General features: G+C 41.6%; 1 protein-coding gene across 1 annotated transcript; it reads right to left on the reverse strand.

Moving 5' to 3' along the window:
- Positions 1–1,055: 1,055 nt before the first annotated feature.
- Positions 1,056–20,432, reverse strand: LRP2BP (LRP2 binding protein). Its single transcript, XM_016211296.2, has 10 exons — positions 20,333–20,432; positions 15,515–15,600; positions 13,753–13,876; positions 12,958–13,070; positions 11,962–12,075; positions 7,541–7,683; positions 7,360–7,465; positions 5,947–6,170; positions 4,366–4,540; positions 1,056–1,912 (listed from the first exon to the last, which is right to left on the reverse strand). The coding sequence occupies exons 2-10, from the start codon at positions 15,557–15,559 to the stop codon at positions 1,847–1,849; spliced, it is 1,110 nt and encodes a 369-aa protein (XP_016066782.2). The 5' UTR covers positions 15,560–15,600; positions 20,333–20,432; the 3' UTR covers positions 1,056–1,846.
- Between the last annotated feature and the right edge of the window lie 635 nt (positions 20,433–21,067).

Raw genomic sequence — 21,067 nt, forward strand, 5'->3', positions numbered from 1 at the left:
TCTTCAATAGAGATTTTCAAAGAAAAGAGATGGTTTTCAGGGATGGCTTAAGTTTACAATTTTTAAGAGACTTAAGGGAGAAGCATATGACCGCTTGAGGGAATGTCACAGAAAATTCTTTTGAAATGTCTTCCTTATATATAAAGACAAAGTTCAAGTGATCTAGACAAACCAGACCATGGAACAAAGGCAAGCCACCTTCTGCCAGGCAGTACTTCCTTAGTGACTGGCACCTACAGAGTAATTACATTTCCCACGCCTAAGACAAAATCTTGTTTAAATCCACTTTCAGAAAGGATGCTTGTGACTTTTTAAAGTAAAGCAACATTAGTTTAGTATGCTTACAAAGAATATATTAGGGTATCTTTAAGGCATCATTTTTGTTTCACAGATGTACCACTGTAGTCTTCTGCATAAGAATTCTATTTTTCTGTCAACTTTTGCCTTCACTGATGTCACTGATATAAAGAAAGCCTCTTGCTAATTTAATTTTTAGCCATATTCAGTTATAGTTCTATACTGATGATTTCATTGAGTTTTTTTCACATTTTATCTTGCTTTGAAATACAGCTGGGTTTTTTTAAAATGTAGAAAATGAAGCACAAAGAAAACACCTTGCTTTAATTGATTGTCTTATCAGGAATACAACAGTTGTTTCATTGAATTAAGATATTTGCCCAGCCAGGTGTGGCTCAGCAGTTGAGCGTCGACCTAGGATCCAGGAAATTTCATTTCAGTTCGATTCCCAGTCAGGGCACATGCCCAGGTTTCGGGCTCAGTCTCCAGCAGGGGGCGTGCAGGAGGCAGCTGATCAGTGACTCTCATCATTGATGTTTCTCTCTCTCCGTCTTCCTTCCTCTCTTTGAAATCAAAAGATCAATATATATATATATATATATATATATTTTAAAGAGATTTAAGTGAAGATATGGAAGGGCAAGATTCTAAGCAATTTCCTTTTTTTAAAAAAAAATATGTTTTTATTGATTTCAGAGAGAGGAAAGGAGAGAGAGAGAGATAGAAACATTAATGATGACAGTAATTGATTGGCTGCCTTCTGCACTTCCCTACTGGGGATTGAGCCGAAACTCGGTAGGGGCACATGTCCAGGTTTCAGGCTCAATGCTTAACCACTGAGCCACATGGGCCAGGCTAAGCAATTTCTTAAGCCTACTGTTTTTAAAGTTTATCATAAATCAGCCACATTATTTACAAGAATCTTTTGACAACACGAGATGTCCCAGAAGGCTTAGTGCAGTCTTAGCTTTAGTAACTTCAGAAGCATAAGTGCTACACAAATTTAAAAAACAACAACACATTACTTAAAAGTTCCTTTAAATTTCTATTTATTTATTTATTTATTTATTTATTTATTTATTTATTTATTTTGGTGAATTTTAAGTTTAAAACTTTAAATAACAAGTTAAAATGACAAATTTATTCAGAATCATATCTAAAGTTTTTATAAGTTGTAGCAATTATACTTCTGATGTTATTAAAACTAAGGCTGCACTAAGTCTTTTGGGACACTATTTAAAGAAAGAGAAGAGATACTTGCTTTATGGAATGGTTTTCAGTGTTTGCTGGGCTCTAGGCCAGTCTGTAGGCTAAGAGCTGGATTTCTGAGGACTTGTCCAGCAATATGATGCTGTAGCTAGGTTTCAAGTTGCAAAATTACAGAATACAAATTCAAGAACGAAGGTAACATGTCATCAGAAAAAAAACAAGATAATGTATCTTGAGGTGCAGAAAGTAACCAAACGTAGCTGTTACAAAAATACACACATTTTAAGGTGTTAGGATGATGACCTTGTGGAGGTGCGACCTTGTGGAGATGCTCTGTGGTCTAAATCCTCTGATGAATAAGTAGAGAGTGAAGCTCATCTGCCAGTGCAGGGTTCAGACAACAAGCCTGAAAGTCCAAGACAGAGTTGGTTATTTAGATATATGTTGAGTTGTTGGACCTTTCTTCCTTTTTAATAACTTTTCGTTTGTTTTTAAGAATAGTAAAATACAATGAATTTCAAGGGAGTTTCTTAATTAAGATACACATCTATTCTGATTTCTTAATTTGGGAAGTTCAAATTAGCCTAAGTAAAAAAGATCATACTAAAAATATCCATGTTCTTATCACTTGACAGAAAATTTTTTCAGTGTCAAGAATAAAGAGAATTTGTGCACTGATGAAAATAGCATTTCTATGATATGAATTATTAAAATAAGTAATATGGAAAGCATTAAATTTAACACTTGGCCTCAAACTTGTTATCTCATTATATGAATAGCAGCATCCATAATAACCATATTTTAAAGTATGTAGTTAATTAGACTAAAGCAAATAGTGATATGTAATAGTTCATAATTTCATAGAATGTCAAGAATTGGGATGAGACGTAGGAGGTTATCTCATCCGAACCTCACTCCATGCAGAAATTGTCCCTTCAGTACTCATGACAGTTGGTTACTAGATAGTTGCTTGGTTGTTTCTAGTGGCAAGAAGTCACCACCTTATAGGACCATCTTTCGTTATTTCCTAAACAGTTGTATTAGAAGATTCTTGTTTATATTAAGTTAAAAATTCCCTGTGTACTTTAGAATCATTGAAGGGTCCTAGGAGAACATAAAGTGCTGGTCTCATAGAAACGCCAAGAGGTAAAGTAGTTGGCAGTCCCCTAGCCTGACGGAGGCAGAGCTGAGACCAGGCTTGGGTCTCCTACCCTTTCCCATAGTGCACTGCGGGTGGCTGTAATTCTGCTCCCTCCTCCACAGTTCCTTTTCTATAGGGCAGCTTCTCATCTGGTGAAGGCCACTATTAGGACCCCTCGGGTCCTTCTTCTCTGAATAAAACACTGAGTTTCCCTTACCGTGCCTTATGTGACAGGATTCCATACCCTTCACTGGCTTGTTACATCTGAATTATCTCCATTTTAAAAGTACCTCCCATAAAATACAGTGGCCATAATTGAGTAATGGGGCCATTATCTCCCACCACATGGAAAATTGTTCTAAGAAAGCAGGTTGTTTGTTTCACTATTTTACTTAGGGTAAACATTTGCCACAATTCAGGATGTTTCTGACCCAGAGTTTTCTTCGCTTATATTTATTTAGAAAAGATACTAAGGATAGCATACAATGTGAAATTGACTTGGTTTGGAAATTGGTATAATACATTGAACATTTACACTTTTAAAAAGTTAGATAACTATTACTCATATTAATGAAAAGGGGTAGTGATAAATATCGCAAAGGTTGGTTGTGTTTGTGTGCTGTGTTTCTACATAATTTAGGGTTCCCAGACTTGCCTGCCAAGGTTCCCAAACACTGGAATCCCAAGGAGCTTCAGTATATACTCTGTGTCCCACTCCCGGAGCTGGAGATTGAGTTGCTCTGAAGTGAGGCCTGGGCTTTGGAACTTCCGAGGGATCCCCAGGTGATTTTAATACACAGACAAGCTTGGCAATCACTGCTGTCAGATCAGAGTCAGGCAGGGGGTTTCGGAAATTGTTCCTTGACCTGTCCCCCTGCTCAAGCTGAACAATTTGTGTACTCTACAAATTGCTTTATAAATTTTATGATGATGTCATTCTAATTCGGACCTCATGGATGTCATGGACCTCAGGAATGCAATCTTTTTGTTTTTTCTTATTTTATTCTTACTCTAGGATATGTGTTTATTGATTTTGAGAGAGAGAGGATGCGAGAGAGAAAGAGAGAGAGAAACACCAATGTGAGAAACATTGACTGGTTGCCTCTCGTATGTGCCCCAATCAGGGATAGAACCCAAAACCTTTTGGAGTGTAGGACGATGCTCCAAGCAACTGAGCCACCCAGCCAACGCTGTTTTTTCTTTTTTCTTTTAAAAAAAACTACTCACTTGCAGTTACTCTTCATAACGATCCATTGTCTCCCACCTCTCCCCACTTCTAATGTTTGTTTGATTTTTAGATGTGAAGTCTGTTGGGATTTGAATAAATTAATCACATGGATTAAAACATGAAAAGTCTTATTTTAACTGGTTACCTCAAACTCATGAATATTCCTCCTCAGTGTGGTAGATGTCATGTGTAAGAAGCTTTTTAAAAACATTTCATTAAGGTACCAGAATGAGGATACAGGCTCACGCTTCAGGTGAAAGATGTGAATGTTCTGGCTTTAATCTTGGCGCTGATGGCAGCCGCGTGGGAGAGGGGAATGGGACTTTTAGTCAAGCCAGTAAGAACCCGGCGGACATTCTGCGTGTCTGACAACCTCTCTGTAGGCAGAGGCTATCTGTGCAATAACTAAGGAGAAGACACTGATCCATAAAGTCAAGTCTCAACTGAAAGCCCAGAAATCCGTTTCCTGTTTGCTCTCGGGCTCACTTACCTTAGAGTAATAGTGTTTGGCTGCTGCTTCGTCCTTCATGATCCCCAGGCCGAGCTGCAGGCAGCGCGCGTGGTAGAAGGCGGCCATGGCCATGCCTCTGCTGATGAACTCCGGGAGGCAGTCCGTGACCTGGGCGATCGTGGCGATGTCGTGCACCTCGTCATAATCGGCAATCCTGCAGGACGGAGAATTGTGAAATGAACTGGACGTCGGTGATGGTGTGCATTTTCACAAGCAGCGTGGCTGGGAACTGTCCTTGTGCCTAGTGATTTCCCCTTTTCTACCTGCTGAGTGTTAACAAAGCTGCTGGGCGGTGAAGGGCGAACATACCACAGTCCCAGGAAGACTGGCTGCGTGCTGGCTTCCCTGTGATTACACCCGCCTGGCTTGCTAACCCAGAAAATAACTAGAGCAGAAAAGAAAGGTGATTTCCTTGTAATGTTAATATTTTAAAGTTAATATGACTATAGATTTCAACAATGGGGAGAAAGTATTTTCTGTTTCTTCGGGTCACTTATTTAAACATCAACCTTAAATTTGGACCTTTGTCACATAAGACCAGAAAACACGTTAAAAACCTTGCACATCTATCTTTCGTGAAAAGTGGGCAATAAACAGAGCTCGTTCTGTATAACGCAGGCACGGATGCAGAGACGACGAGATCCACTCAAGGCTGCGTTAAAACGAATGTTACGGGGAACAGGAATGTGGACAGTAATGGGGAGTTTCAAGAACTTTGTCAAGTCTTAGTTTTCATCAGATGGACACTTGGAGATTTGGGACGTCAGAGATGACGCCTTTACGTGACCTGCTGCCTGGAAGCGAGGATGTGGGAGGAGGGTGGAAGCGGCATCTTTATCATAACTCCGTTGTCCGTGGTGGCCCCACGCGGGGCTCGGAGGGAGGGGAGCCCGTGTGCGTTACTGGGGGAAATCAGCGTGGGCTTGTGCCGCTCTCCAGAACACCCGCCGCTGTTTTCCTGGCGTGTTGCTTCTGTACATGATGGGTAAGCAAATGTAGGAAAGTCCATGGGCTCAGAGCAAAGACATTTCTGTGTTTTGTGGAAATTTCCAAGTATTTGGTCAGATGCCAGTGTTGGAGTCTTGTAACCATTATTCCCATTTCACAGCCCTTATTAAGCTGTATTGCGATTGTGTAATTATAGAACCCGTGGCTAAGGATGTAGGAAGAGGTGAATTTAATATTTAATATACATTTCTAATGTGTCAAGCTATGGTAAGTACTTTACCCTATTTTTAGAAGCCTGCAGTAGAAGTATGTTCTTATAAATAAAGCAGTTGATGCCCCCATAAGTTAAGGAACTTGCTTAAGCTCACTCAGCTGGTATCCAGAGCAGATAGACCAATGGCATAGAACTGTACTGATATGGCAGCCACTAGCTACATGTGGCTACTTAAAGGAAGTAAAATCCAGTGAAATTTAAATTTCAGTCCTTCAGTCCTCGGTTGCACAAACCATCAAGCGCTCAACAGCCATCATTTACAATATTGTAGCAAGTCCTGTGAACACCTGCCACAGAACACCCAGCAGGCGTTTCTGTAAACGCTTCATCCAGCTTACCTTTTGGAAAATGCGACACACTTTGTAAAGAACTTCATGTTGTAGTAATACTCCACGAGGTTCCCTTGAGCGTAGACGTTTCCCCGCCCCGCTGCTTCCTGCAGGCAGTGCAGGGCTGCGTCTGTGTTCTGGTGGATGCCGTGTCCGTAGAAGTACATGAGCCCCAGTGCACCCTGGGACTCCAGATTTCCATTGCCGCAGGCTTCTGAATGCCAAAAAAATGCCTTTACGAAGGCAGTTTCATCTTGTTACTCACAAGGTGAAATTACAAGGGGATACCAGAAAGCAAAAGGTCTCTAATAATAAGATAGTGCTGTTAATTCATCTCTAGGAAATGTAGGGTGTCCCCCCAAAAATGTATACACACTTTTAACAGCTGATAGCTCAACTGATGTTTCTTTTCACATTTAACCCATTGGAATTATTTGAAGTGTATATACATTTTTGGGGCAACACCCTGTAGTTCTAGCTTTTGAAGGTATTTCTGGCTAGCATCAACTTCATGTGCCTTAAAGAGAGAGTGTAAGGGGAGCCCCCCTGTTGTCTGCTCCACAGTGCAGGTGAGGTTTCGGCCTAGAGTTCAGCATCTCAGGCATCAGGATTTTCAGATTTTCCACAGGAAGGATCAGAAAGGTGGGAAATAGGAACAGAGTGTGTGTGAGGCTTTGAAACACACCTGCTACTAGGGACAGGGGGAAGGGAAGAGCTGTTGAAGCTCAGGGAAGTCAGAGCTCAAGTGGATCTCATCAGAGATGGTGCTCTCAAGATCAAAGGCAACCAAGGACAAAGGCTGCAGGGAGGCTTAATACTGTTACTGTGAATGTGAATGAGTTCAAAAAATTATTTACAAGTGGCTGCTCAGTTGTCCAAGGAGGGTCTTAAATTGTTAGGTGCCTCTTACGAGTTTGCCCTTAAAGCCTCTTAGAAGTAGGACTCAGCCCTGCGCCTCCTTTCCCTTCTAAGACTTCTTGGAAAATATTTCATCATTGATGAGGAAAGAGATTCTATTTCTTTAAAAATCCTAAGTGGATTTAATTTTCTATTCTTAGTATATTTTACTTATTAGTATCATTGTTACTTCCTTAAATCAAGTGTAATAATTTATTCACACTTAAAAGGATTTGGGCTTTATCTCAGGACATCCCCCCTCCCCCCCAGCTTTATGGAATAGGAGTGCGTAGCTTTTTATAGCATAAAAATGCTCTCACATCCCCGGCCCCTTTTGGTAGAGGCGGGGAAGGCAGGGAAGATGAGTCGGGTGAAAGGAGCTTTGAGATCTTGAAAGTAAACTTTCTTTGCATTTTAAAGAAATATAAGAGAGATTCAAACCACTTATTCCTAGCACCCTCTCTGTCAAGAAGAAACAGTGAACCGGTCTCCATAGATCGCTAACATTAAAAACATCAGCACCACCTTTTCTAGCTCTTTGGGCTCCTTCGTGGAATAATACAATCCCAGGATGCTCTGAGCCTTCACACTGGCTTTTGGGTTCCCGTTGTCTGCAGCAAAGAGCCACAGCCTGGAAGAGAAGGACAGGGCGAGCTGTCGTTTGTTTCAGCTGTGATTGGAGCGGGACGTGCTCGGGTCAGATTACCTCTCAGCTTCCTCGTCGGACCGAGTAACGCCTTTCCCCTCGTAATAGGCTCTTCCGAGGTTGTACGCAGCTGCAAACTGTAAGTGTCTTGCTCTGGGACACGGAGAATCGACTATTTTCTTCATGTATTCCACTCCTTTTTCCTTCCACAAAGCAAGAGAACAGAGAACCCTAGTTTTACATTTTCCCCAAACTCTCCTTTCTCCCAGTAATGCTGTAAAGCATTCGCCCTCTGGCGTGATGTGCCCAGGCCGTGTGCTGCCCTGGGGTCTGTGGGGCTGGACTCACGGAGTGGAGGGCCACCTGGGCAGGCACCCAGGAGCCCTGGGGTAAGGCGGCTCCCTCACCTGACAGCTCTGAGCTGAGTTAACTGCATCTCGAGCCCGCCCCCCCCCCCCCCCCCATCTCTGGGCCGCCTTCTGAATCAGCACAGTTCTTGGAATTGATCAAAGTACAAAACTAGCTGCGACCTCCTGCACTTCCGTAATTCTCACGGCGCACCGTGGGCCCCGAACAAAAGCCGTCTCCTCCCTCCCAGCGCCCTTTCCCCAAGCGTGCTCGGTGGTGATGTGCATCCCATGCGCTCATCTTCAGACAACGTCCGCAGCCACAGGGAGCGCCCAGAAGACATCCTAACCACTAACGCCACAAAGCTGCGCCCTCCAAAACCCATCAGCCACAAGCTTTGAAACACTCCAAAGAAAATACTACCCGACATCCAGTATGTGTTTCACACTGCACTACCCCCCACTGCTACGCGCCACAGGAGCGTGAGAAAATAAAGGCGTTTTACTTTTTGTGAGCCCCAGGTTACGTGGATTTATTTTGGGGAATGGATGTGGTAGGCATCTACCATTTCCCCGTCACAACTGGGTAGTAAGAACCTGATGGTAGTTAAGTGGTTGTGTAAACCCTCCCATGGGAGCCTGACATGGTTGATCCTTGCTGCTCAGTTCTTTTCAAGTGTCAGATAAAATGATGGGATCACACGGGGCGGGGGGGGGGGGGGGGGGGGCAGGGGGCGGGGATGACACGATTAATCCTAGAGACAGTCTTTAGATTGATGTTAGGGAACCACCAGTGGCCAGGAAATTGATAGAACTAGAAAAGCAATCAGTTGGTATGAACGTAAAAGTAGGTACTTTGCGCCTGGGGGGAAGTGAATTGGGGAATGAAGATGCCAGCTCCACCTTTGAGCACTGCGGCAGTTGGGATGCTGGAAGGAGAGCTCGCCACTAAAGAGGGCTGCTTGGGGGACAGCCAGGTCTCCATAAGGCAAGGAAACGAAGGAGAGGTGAGGACCCGGGCTCTCTGCCTGCCAGCTGGAGGGTGGCAGTGCGAGAGGAAGAGGGCACACAAAGCAGTGCGGGGTCAGGAACACGTGAGAAGACCAACCAGACAGGCAAGCATTTGGTGTGGTGGCCCGTGTGATACAGCTGTGGAGCCCGGTGGACCAAGTGAGGTCAAGGTTCCAAAAGGAATTCCGGTGTCAAGTTCAGATGGAGTCACGATGGCTTGGCCTCGTGATGCCTAATGAAGCCCCACAGATGGCAGTGACCAGGCAGACAGCAAACGTGGGGCTTGCCCGAGGGTGTGGAGTGGCAGTTACTGGTTTGGAAACTAAAGACCTCACCAAGTAAATGGTCAGCTAGCTGGCTGTCCACGGGAACAGTCCCGATGACGCCCCTTTCTTTTGATCTTCAACATGGAAGTCTGTAAAAGTTTTTAAAGATGGACAGGACATGATCAGATTTGAATTTTGAAAAGCTGGCTTTGGTTGCTCTACGCATGAATGAGGGACAAGAGCCGAAGTTAGAGGATTTACTTTTGTTACAACCCAACTAAGGGTGTTAAGAGCCTGAACTGAAATAGGAAATGGGCGTAAAGGGCTGGAGAGAGGCTTGGAAGATATTCAGGGGACAGTAAGAGTAGGTCATTGTGAGCAGTGGAAAATATTTTGTTTCTGCTTGTAAAAGGATTCAACTTTAAGTGGCTGCTCCTAAGTTTTAAGGAAACATTTCCTAGTACTGCTTTTTTTAATGTTTTAAGGTTTTTATTATAAATAAATATTGAGTTTTACGAAACTTTCAATACATACTGAAACCATCATATGGTTTCTTTTATTCAGGCCATTAAGGTGGTACATTATATTCATGGATTTGCTTATGTTGCATTATTAAATGTCTGGGCTAAATCTTACTTGATTGTTATATTTTATTCTTTTAGTGGATTATTGATTTTGTTTGTAACAAGGGCAAGTATTTTATTATCCTAACAGCTACCACCATAATTTTTCTTGGAGAGATGTGATCTGTCCCTAGGAAAGTTCTCTGAAAAGGCCCTAAAGATACCCTGCAACAGCATGGTCAGCGAGGGGCCACAGGTTACTCAGTAAACATTGCAGAGGGCCTCCGGAGGCGGCCCCTGGTCCAAGTCCTGGAGTTGGACACCATCTCCCGGAGCTTGCATTGCAGTGGGGGGGGGGAGTCCAACAGGACCGCGGGTCCCCGGCAAGTCTGTGAAGAGGAGGAAGCCGGCTGTTTTGGTGACACGGCCACAGAACGCCTCTCAGAGGAAGTACCTTTGAGGAGGGACCTGAAGGAAAGGGTGGCGGGTGAGCAGGAGACGGAACTGCGTGTGTGAGAAAATGGGATTTGTTTTTGGATCAGTGAAGGAGAGGGTAAAGGGAAAAGCCACGGGTGGGGGGGGGGCAGGAAGAGGACCGCAGGTCTGAATCAGCAGAGGGCGACCAAGAGCGAGCTCAGGTTCCCTGTGGGACCCGGTGTCCTCCCTGGCACCGTCCATTTTAGCAGCAGCGCTGCTACAAGCAAACTCCTTGTTTGTGAGACCATCGAAGACAACAGGCCGTCACCTGCGCCAGGGAGAGGCACAGCCACAGAGATGGAGAGCACAGAGCAAAGACCTGGCGAGGAGGAGGGCAGAGGCGGTTGTGAGGACATAAACCACCTGAATGTTTTAGATTCACTTTGAAGCTCTTCGGTTATTATTTAAATCTTAACGAATGAGTGGGGTTGTCACACAACTTATTTTGGGGGGGAGGAGTTTATTGTGATTTTCTTTGCGCTCAAATGTATGTTCCTAGTATATGTTCAATTTTGGTATCTCAACCAAGGAGTCTTAAAATTTCATGTGAGGAATATTTTGGTGTGGATGCTACATAGTTTATAAAACTTACCTATTATATACTGAATATTATCTATCATGTCCAGAAATTAAAATTAAATTTAACATTTTGTCTACTTTTTAGCACATTTCCTTTATATGTTTGATGCTGTGATGTCTGGCACATATAGTCTCTGCATTATGTTTTTCATATTAAACAGAGCTTTATTACTATGGAATTGTAATTTCTTCATTAAGTTTCTGTGTGTTTCTATGCTTCTTTAAACATTTTTGTTGATCGACTAAAAAAATTTATGTCATTTTCTTAAGTACATATTTACTCTTTTAACAGGAATTTTTTTTTTTTTAAATCCTCACCTGAGGATATTTTTTCCGTTGCTTTTCAGAGAGAGTGGGGGAGAGAGAGAGAAGCATCGACGTGAGAGACACACATCGATTGGTTGCCTCCTGCTTGCCCACCAACCACGGCCAGGGATGGAGCCTGCAACCCAGGTACGTGCCCTTGGCCAAAATCGAACCCGGGACCCTTCAGTCCGTGGGCCAGTGCTCTAACTATTGAGCCAAACTGGCCAGGGCTTAACAGGAATTTAGACAAATTACATTTGTCTGATGGCTGCATTAACTATGAATTTCTTTGAGGTTTTTTTTAACACAAAATTTTTAAGCATACCCGAAAGTAGAAAGAATATACAATAAAAATAGCTACCATATAAATTTTCAGTAATAATATTTTTCTATATTTGCTTCATCTATTTTTTTTGCTGACTTGTTTCAAATTATCTACAGATGTAAATATCAGTGCAGTGCACACCTAAACATTTCAGTATGCTTTACAAGAGAAAAAGTTCTGTACAAATGCCAGGTGTGTAATTTCTAATAGTTATATAGATAATTTTTTGCATGGGGCAATACATGAAAGAATATACTTTAAAATAACAACAATGTTCATATTTGACAGCAGAGTTTGAAGTGATCCTATTTTTTGCTTATTTTCCAGCTTTTCTCCATGTCTGTGTAGCTTTGGAATAACTTTTAAAAATATAGGAAAGCATATTAAAAGAAAATCATTGACTTCTAATGGTAGCAAGGAGAGGGCCAAAAGAAATTTTGTTTTTCACACAAATGTAAAAATGACTACTGCTATCCTTTGAATGCTAAAAGGTTAGAGATCACTGAACTATAAGGGTAGAAATATATTATTAAAATATAATTTTAATTGTATCAGATAATCCATTAACAGCACAATCTCAAACACTGTGAACACATCAGTAACTTACAGCGTTTGCGGTTGTCCCCAGCCCATCATAGTACATCACTGCCAGCTGGTACGCTGCTTGATGATCATGCTCCTTGATTTCTTCAAACTGTTCTAATGCTTCTTCATACCATCCCTGCAAGCTCCCAGGAAATACTGAATTATTTTTATTAAAGTGATCCAAGTTTTTAAATTCCCACCTAAATCTAGCTGGTAGCACCAAATAAAGCAATAAAAGACAGTAACAAATCTTTGGAATTTGTAGATCAAGGAGGGACTGCAGTGCAGACTGTCACTGCAGCACCAGTAATACAGCTTCAGTCCTTCATGAACCCTCAGGGTACCTCAGAATAAATGTGGATAGAGGACAATTCCCTCCTTACTCAGCAAAGGAACATACAAGCTGCCCTTAAGTGAGATAATCAGGGTCTTCAATTACTATTAACATGGAAATATTTTATAGATATTAAATACTTTGGGCAAAAATATGAACATTAGATTTTTAATTTATAGTGTAAGACTGGATTTTTTGGTTTTCTTTTTAAAAAATCTTTATTGTTAAGAGTATTACAGATATCCCCCATTTTTCCCTAATTGCCCCCCTCCACCCGGCTCCCACCCCACCCCACCCCAGGCCTTCACCACGCTGTAGGTCCAGAAGCATGGAAGCAAGGCATAGACTGACGGGTCCCAGAGGGAAGAGGGCGGGAAGAGATTAACCAGAGACCCTATACGCCTATATGCATAACACATGGGCACAACAGCAGTGTGGGGAAGACTGGATTTTATACCAGAATGTCTCCTATAAATGACTTTCATTAGAATGACTTTGAAGTAGAAAGGCCAGATGTCTCCTTAAGCTGATCCCGGTGTATGACACTTCAACAAGCCATAGCCATAATCTATGGATTCTGACAGACTTTCCCTGATACTACAATGTAAGCAACTGTATGAGAAATTTTGCTACGAGGATATAACAGCAACATTATGGGAAATGAAAACAAACAAAGAAGGATACCTCTTCAAAATACAGTTGCCCTCGTAGGAAATACGCCAGAGTGTCCCCTCTTGTAATCCTTCCCTTCAGGAGCTGCAGGGCCTCATCCACCAAGCCAGCGTGGCTGTAATGGTCTAAGTTAAGGAAGGGAAGGAGGGCCACCTGCACCACCTGACACGAATCTCCTTTCCCGGTCAGCAATTACACAGAACCCATCTGGCTGCTTGTATGGGTTTCCTTCCTTGCTCTCATTCCTGGGCTCCTTAGCTAGAGGGGGAAGTATTACCAGAGGCCCTAACACCGCACTTTGTATAATCAAGCAATATTTGTTGACTGGTTTTCAAAGTAACTGGGTTTATTCCTAGGCAGGAGCTCTAGCAAACAATCTGTGTAATTCTTTAGGCTACGTTGCCCCAGGGGTGGGTGAAATTCTTAATTTGAGGCTTAGTTAGAGTGACTCTGACCAAATGAGCCAACCATGCCCCAATTTGATTTTTTAAAATACTATAGAATAAAAGGTAGCTTTAAAGGCCAATTTCAAGTCAAGAATGGCACTGTTCTCCTTAGTGGAAGTGACATCTGGCTTCCCTGTTCTAGAAGAGGGTCCTAAACCCCTGAGTATGAAACCAGGATGGGGCTCTATGAAACTTCACTGATGATTTACCACCTGATGAGTGAAAGTGCAATTTCTCACATTCTTACAGGAAAGCTGGGAGGACTGTAAAGTTAACCACCTCCTTGACAGCAATAAGACTCATATTTCTTGTCACCTTTCTCTGGTGCACAGATTTTTAGTACAAATATCAGAATTTGTACCAATATTGTCCCTTGTCCATTGGAATTTTGAGTTCCTGGCAGCACACTTGGATAGAGAGGCATAAAGGGAGTCCTTGGGCAACTTCTCACTGGTCAGCCTCATCCTGTTTCCACAATGTATATTCTGTAAACATAAAAAATAAGATAGAAATAGCTTCCAGAAAAACGCAGACTCCACCCCCACTTGGCACTCATTATGGAAGGCAACCTCCTCGCGTTGTCTAGGGAGAGGGCACCAAACTACCAGCTCTGGGTTGTGAATATTCCTTTTTAGGGAACTACGGCTCTTTGTAGCTATGATAAGAAGCACAGCCATCCTCCACATGTCTCCACAGCATGAGATTAATGGTAAGAGCTCTTTGCAAATCCTTTCTATGAATTCACATGCTGCGGGGGGTCATGTCTCCCACCACTGCTGCTGCCACTAGTAGGACTTGGTGTCACTTCTCATAGATATAATTCTTGTGCTCTGGTACCTTCTTGTTGCCCTGTATCTGAATCTCATCAGGCTAACAATCCATTTCACATTCAAGCACTTGTCTATTTTACCTGGGAATACACTTTATTTTAGCTGTGCTGTTCAGTTTCATCTCCCGTCTATATTGGATTGCCATGTTATAAGTTGGATCGCGGTTAAATGGAAAATCAGAGCCTAAATCTAAAATGTAGAGGCCACCCGGTGGGATGGAGGAGTCCAGGTTGGCCTAGGCTGAGGGCAGCGGGGTGGCACTCAGTAGGTGCTCTGTTTTTCTGTTTACTCCTGGGTAACCTTAGAGCTGGCTCTTGCCCATCAGGAAGAAGCTTCCGGAAAGGCTCCTGATGGGCGGTGGTGAGAACTCACAGCCCGTAGTGTGGTTGGAAAGCTCCGTTTATACAATTACGTGACACTGTTTTGGATAATAAATTTCCTCATTAATGAGAATGAAGTGCAGAAAAGGTAGGCAATTCTGTACATTGGGGGAAAAAATCACTGAAGTGTCTATGATTTTGGAAGAGTCACTTAATATTTTTAAGAGTCAATTTCCTCATCTGTAGCTTGGATTATAAGTGGTTTGAACTAGAGGATTTCACAATGTCTGTTCCTAGATACTTAAAATTCTTTGATTCTATGATTTCAAAATTATAATGGTTGCATTAGAGAATATAAAAGTTTCATCTATGTGCACAACCAATGGATACAGACAATAGTGTGGTGAAGGTCCGGGGTGGGGCAGTGGCTGGGAAGAGGAGGGTAAAAAGGGGAGAAATTGGGGGACATCTGTAATACTGTCAACAATACAATGAAATAGAGTAAGTTTCCAATGAGCTTTAGGGTGAAGCAATATTAGTGCCCGGTTGGCATGGCTCAGTGGTTGAGCATCAACCTAGGATCCAGGACATTGCGTTTGATTCCCAGGCAGGGCACAGGCCTGGGTTGTGGGCTCGATCCCCAGTGGGGGGCATGCAGGAGGCGGCCGATCAATGACTCTCATCATTGATGTTTCTCTCTCTCTCCCTCTCCTTTCCTCTCAGAAATCAATAAATAATAAAATATATATATATATATATATATATATATATATATACACACACACACACACACTAGGTAAAGTACTTAGAAGAAAAATATCCAAATGGGGTGACGTAGGTAGCAGTCAGAAATTGGTCATACAAGTTTTTATTTCAGGGAAGGCATTCAGTGCGCTACTGTCCCTAAAAGAAAACACTTGGCATATTCAGGAAGGTGATCGGAAAGAAAACGAATCAGAAAACAATACCGAACCTCCTTTAAACCCTCGCTGTCCCCGGTGCTTGCAGTACTGCACATGGTTTTGGTTGTCCTTGCTTCCAAGAAGAGTTGGAGAGGGCCTAGAAAATAGAAACAAAGAATTACTGAGCTCTTCCTAAATGCCAGGCATTGTTCTTTGTTCTAAGCACTTTGTTCTAAGGCACTAACTCCTACAAAGCTTTGTGAAGTGGGCTAGAGTGAGGCCCATTTCACCGATGTGGAAACGGCCACCGTGAAGTCGGGTGACCTGCCTCAGGTCGCAGGGCAGCGACAGCTGGGTGCCCCTAGCACCTGTGCATTTCCCCCTCACTCTACACTGTTCTCCAAAAGGCAAACTACTCTCAGTTTCAAAATGGCAGGACTCCTGCAAGAGGGTAAGCCAAAATTTAGCACTTTTTAATTTTGAGAACTAAAGATGATTTTAAAAAGCAGGAGTATGTGTTTATTTCTGCCAAATCTTAGGATTAAATATAAAATCATCACTCAGTTTGCATAATATGCAGCAAATTTAGAAAATGATGTAATATAAACTGTAGGCATTAACTGAAGATGTGAAATATGAAAGAAATCTACAATTTTAAAGGAAAGGGCAGGTGGGGTGGACGCTGACGGTGCCCTCCCCAGACCGTCTTTCCTCCTCAGTGCCCCATCTCCAGCTGCTGTGGATGTAAATGCGCACCGTGTCCAACCATCGCCAATATCTAATTCCAGAACATGTTCATCACTCTGAAAAATCCCTGTAGACATTAGCGGTCACTCCCCAGTCTCTCCCTCCCTTCAGCCCCTGGCAATCACTAGTCTACTTTCTGCCTCTATAGGTTTGCCTATTCTGGACATTTCATGTACAGTAAATGGACTCATACAATATGCGGTCCTTTGTGTCTAGCCTTTCACTTAGCACAATGTTTACAAGGTTCATACATGTCGCAGCATGTATCAGTACTTCATTTCTTTTTTAGGCCAAAAGTATTTCATCATGTGGATATATCACATTAAAAAAAATCTGTTGGTCACCTGATGAATATTTGGGTGGTTTCAGCTTTTGGCAATTATGAATAATGCTGGTGGCTTTCAGTACTAGTGTTTGTGTGGACATATGTTTTCAGTTCTCTTGGGTGTGTACCTGGGAGGAGAATTGTGGGGTCACGTGGTAATACTACGTTTCAGATTCTGAGAACTTGCCAAACTGTTTTTCAAAGTGGCTACACCAGTTTGCATGCCCGCCAGCAATGTACAAGTTTCCACGTCCTCACACACATCTATTACTGTTGTTCATTTTTTACAATAGCCACCCTAGTGGGTGCGAAGTTACATCTGGGGGTTTGTGGTTTGCATTTAATGAAAAATGATGATGAGCATCTTTTCATGTGCTTATGGTCCATTTTTAAATTCTCTTTAGAGAAATGTCCATTCAAATCCTTTGCCCATTTGTAGTTGGTTTTCCTTTTTGTTGTTATGAGAGTTATTTATATATTCTAGACACTAGATTCTTATGAGGTAATCTGCAAATATTTTCTCCCATTCCATGGAGTCTTTTCACTTTCTTGATATTTCTTTTGACCTCCACTTTTTAATTTTTTATTTTGATGAAGTTGTTTTAAATATTGTCATTTTTTTCTTTTTTTAAAAACCATTTTATTATGGTGTGAGTGATATATAAAAAGCTGTACATAATGTATACAACTTAAGTTGAAGATAAATATACACCCATGAAACCATCACCACAATCAATGCTTGGTAGGTTCATCACCTCCACAAGTGTCCTCTTATCTATTATCTATCATCTATATCTATCTATCATCTATCTATCTATCTATCTATCTATCTATCTATCTATCTATCTATCTATCTATCTATCTATCTATCATCTATCTATATCTATCTATCATCTATCAATCAAAGAACACTACACATATAACCTACCCTCATAGCAAGTTTTTAAGTATATCATACAATATTGTTAACTATGGGCACTACACTGTACAGTAGATCTCTAGGACTTATTCATCTTGCATAACTGAAACTGTATCTTCTGTCCAACATCTCCCCATTTCCCCAGCCCCTGGTAACTACTATTCTACTCTCTGCTTCTATGAGTTTGACTATTTTCGATTCCTCATATAAGTGGGGTCATGTTGTAATTGTTCTTCTGTGTCTGGCTTATTTCACTTAGCATAATGCCCTCCAGGTTCATTCATGTTATCACAAATGGCAGTATTCCCTTCTTTTTTAAGGCTGAGTAATATTCCATTTGTGTAAATACCACATTTTCTTTAGTCATCCATTGAAGAGCATATATTTCGTTTCCATGTCCTTGGTGAAATTGAGAGGAAAGGCCTAATGCTCGAAGCACATAGAGCTTCTGGTAGAGACACTGCTCTTGCCTGGAGACAGGTGCTAACTGGACCTGCAAAATGCTATTCTCTGGTTAGCTCCAATATAATGCAGTGTAGAACTATTTCTCTCCCCCCTCCTTTTTTTTAAATCCTCAAGGATATTTTTTCCATTGCTTTTCAGAGAGAGTGGATGGGGAGAAGGGGGGGGAACACTGATGTGAGAGACACATTGACTGGTTGCCTCCCAGAGCCGGGGATCCAGCCTGCAACCCAGGTACGTGCCCTTGACTGGGAATTGAACCTGAGACCCTTCAGTCCACGGGTCAACACTCTAACCACTGAGTCAAACCGGCCAGGGCCACCCTGTCTTTTAGAGTTAATTTACCCTCATTTACTTTGAAAGCATTTTTATTAGTGACTTGATGATTTTGAAAGTAACTGATTTAGTTTTCCTAAAAATTACAGCTGTCACTTTTCACTCATATTTTGCCAGTTACATAATGTTTAATTACATATAATCTTTATAGATGTGGAAAAAAATTCAAACTGATGTAAGCCGAAGTAACTGCATGTTCTAGAAAACAGCCTGATACATACAATTCTAGTGATCAATGCAGTAAGCAGAGTGTTTAGCAGAAGAGCTGAAGTATACTGCTTAATCAGAACAAATTAAGTACAGGTTGGTTGTGAGACCTTTGTGAGATTTTTGTTCCTTGTTTGATTAAAACTAGCTACACATTGCTTTAGTTATTTTCTGTCATTATTATATTTGGAAAAAGCTTACTTAAATGTGAAACGAAATATCTGAATAAATAAAAACTTCTCTAATAGCTATGGCCTACAGAAGAAATATAATACATAATGGTTTAATTTTAAGTTACCTTGCCTTTTCTAGAATAAACATTATGTTTTAGGATAATTTGCGATTTACAGAAAAGTTGCAAAGATAGTACAGAGAGTTCCCTCACCCAGTTTCCCCTTTTCTTAATGTTACATTATTATGGCACATTAGTCACAACTGAGGAAGCTAAATGGGTACATTGCCATGAACTAAACCCTATACTCTATTCTGATTTCAATAGGTTTTCCACTAGTGTCCTTCCTTTGTTCCAGCATCCCATCCAAGTTACCACACTACATTAGTCATTAGGCCTCCTAGCCTCCTCTGGTCTGTGACTGTTTCTCAGGTTTTCCTTGTTTTTCATAACATTGACAGTGACGAGGAAAGCTGGCCAGCTATCCTGTGGAATGGCTCCCCACCCCCCTATCCAGATTCATTAGATATTTTACTCATGGTTAGACTTGGGTTATAGGCTTTAGGAAAGAATAGCAAGAGGCGAAGTAACCTCATCCCATCATATCAGGGGTGCATGTGATTAACATGACTCGTCATCCAGGATGTTAACAATGGTCTGGCCCAGGCAGTGTTTGACAGGTTTCTCCACTATAAAATTACTTTCCCCCTTCCCATACTCTAATCTTTGGAAGCAAGTCATTATGTGTAATCACATTCAAAAGGGCATGGTGGGGGGAGCGTTTACATGAAGAGTTTAGAATTCTTTTGGAAGAGTTAGTTGTCTTTTCTCTCTCATGTCTTTATTCAATCATTTACATCAGTATGGACTTGAGGACATCTATTTTATTGAATTACAATTCAACAGTACACTACCGTGTTGTTCAAGCTGCTCTGGCCACTGGGAGCTCTTTTAGGTTGACTTCCGTGTCCCATTGACCCTCCTGGACTACGTAGCAAAGACAACCTTCAAGACAGTCCACACAGCTTTCATTCTTTTGGTCACTTAGTCATCATTCGATGTATATTTTTAAACTCTCACTCTAAATGACATCCTCCTTCTGGAAACATATTTACCAGCAAGTTAAATTTAAGTGAAACCATCACTGTTTAGAAGAGTGCCTGTTGAATATGCATCTCAGGCCAGCTTCCTCTTTAGAAAATGGATCCCACGGGTTACATGTTTACTACAAACTCTAGTTACTTGCCAATAAGATACTGTCCTTCAAATGTATTGATTCTGTGTATTTTTTGTACTCCACCAGCTTTGTTCAGTTCTTAGAAAGCTTTTAGGTCCATTATTAAGGGTAAGCCAGATACCCAGATAGGACAAGTATTTTTTCTAAAACAATGTGAGCAATAGACAAGTACACGGTGATTAAAGGGAGAAAAGCTTTACGAACTACTCACAAAAGCCCCTTTCCTTGTAAAACTTACATATGTACCAGGAAGTTAACAGCAATGGTCAGACTTAATGCATGCTGAACAGAGTCTTGTTTTAAAAGGAATATGTAATACGGAGGCACGTTCATCACACAGATATCCCATTATATATGTTAACTGCAGGACATATGTTTAGAATTCTAAGAACTTCTCCGATAATACCTTGCATTAGTTAGGATTCCTGAAAATGAACATTTGTGCAACCCTGAAGCTTAATTATAGCTTTAAAAAAATGCTTACCTAATTGATAAACGTGAGAGAAGTCACATGGGTAGTATGGACACGTGTTCTCATCTGACAACAATATCTTCGCCGTGGCATTTTTTAAATATCATAAAAAGGTATTGTGAGTCACTTAAACATAAAAAATACAGAACAAAATCATGATTCTATATAGGTGTTTGAACATAAATATATACCCACATTTATGTTCAAGTATGCATATGAATAAAAATGTTTAAAACTACCCCTTGGGTCAGTGCATCAATTTAATAATATAAGTTTATTATTGCAAAAATTATTTTGTGGCTCTTATTACAAAATAAACAATACACTGTAACCAAAATTATAACTAAAAGGTCTCTTACCTTTAGAGGACAATGAGCTTGTCCCCTAAAAGCAAAATAATAAAAGTATCTATTTTTCAGTCCTGCTCTCAAAGGTATCAGTAGATATGTTGCAGGCAGTTAGGAGCAGAGTAAGGACGATGGGCCACGTACAGAAGGTCACCAGGGCAGAAAGCCCCCCAGGTGCCTAGCAGTGGACAATTATAGGTTGGGACCTCACCCCCAGGGTGACCTTTCTTCCCCTAGCATATTCCTGGGCTTGGGGTTTGTACCCCTCTCCTTTCCTCCCTAGAGATAACATCTAGGCCTCAGTTGTATTTCAGATCCAGGCCCAGAAAAGCAGCAAAACCAGAGCAGAGACACCCCCCCATAGCTGACCTCAGGACCAGCTACTTAGGATAATGACCCC

This window comes from Miniopterus natalensis, chromosome 2 (assembly GCF_054644295.1).
Source record: "Miniopterus natalensis isolate mMinNat1 chromosome 2, mMinNat1.hap1, whole genome shotgun sequence".
NCBI classification, from domain to species: Eukaryota; Metazoa; Chordata; class Mammalia; order Chiroptera; family Miniopteridae; genus Miniopterus; species Miniopterus natalensis.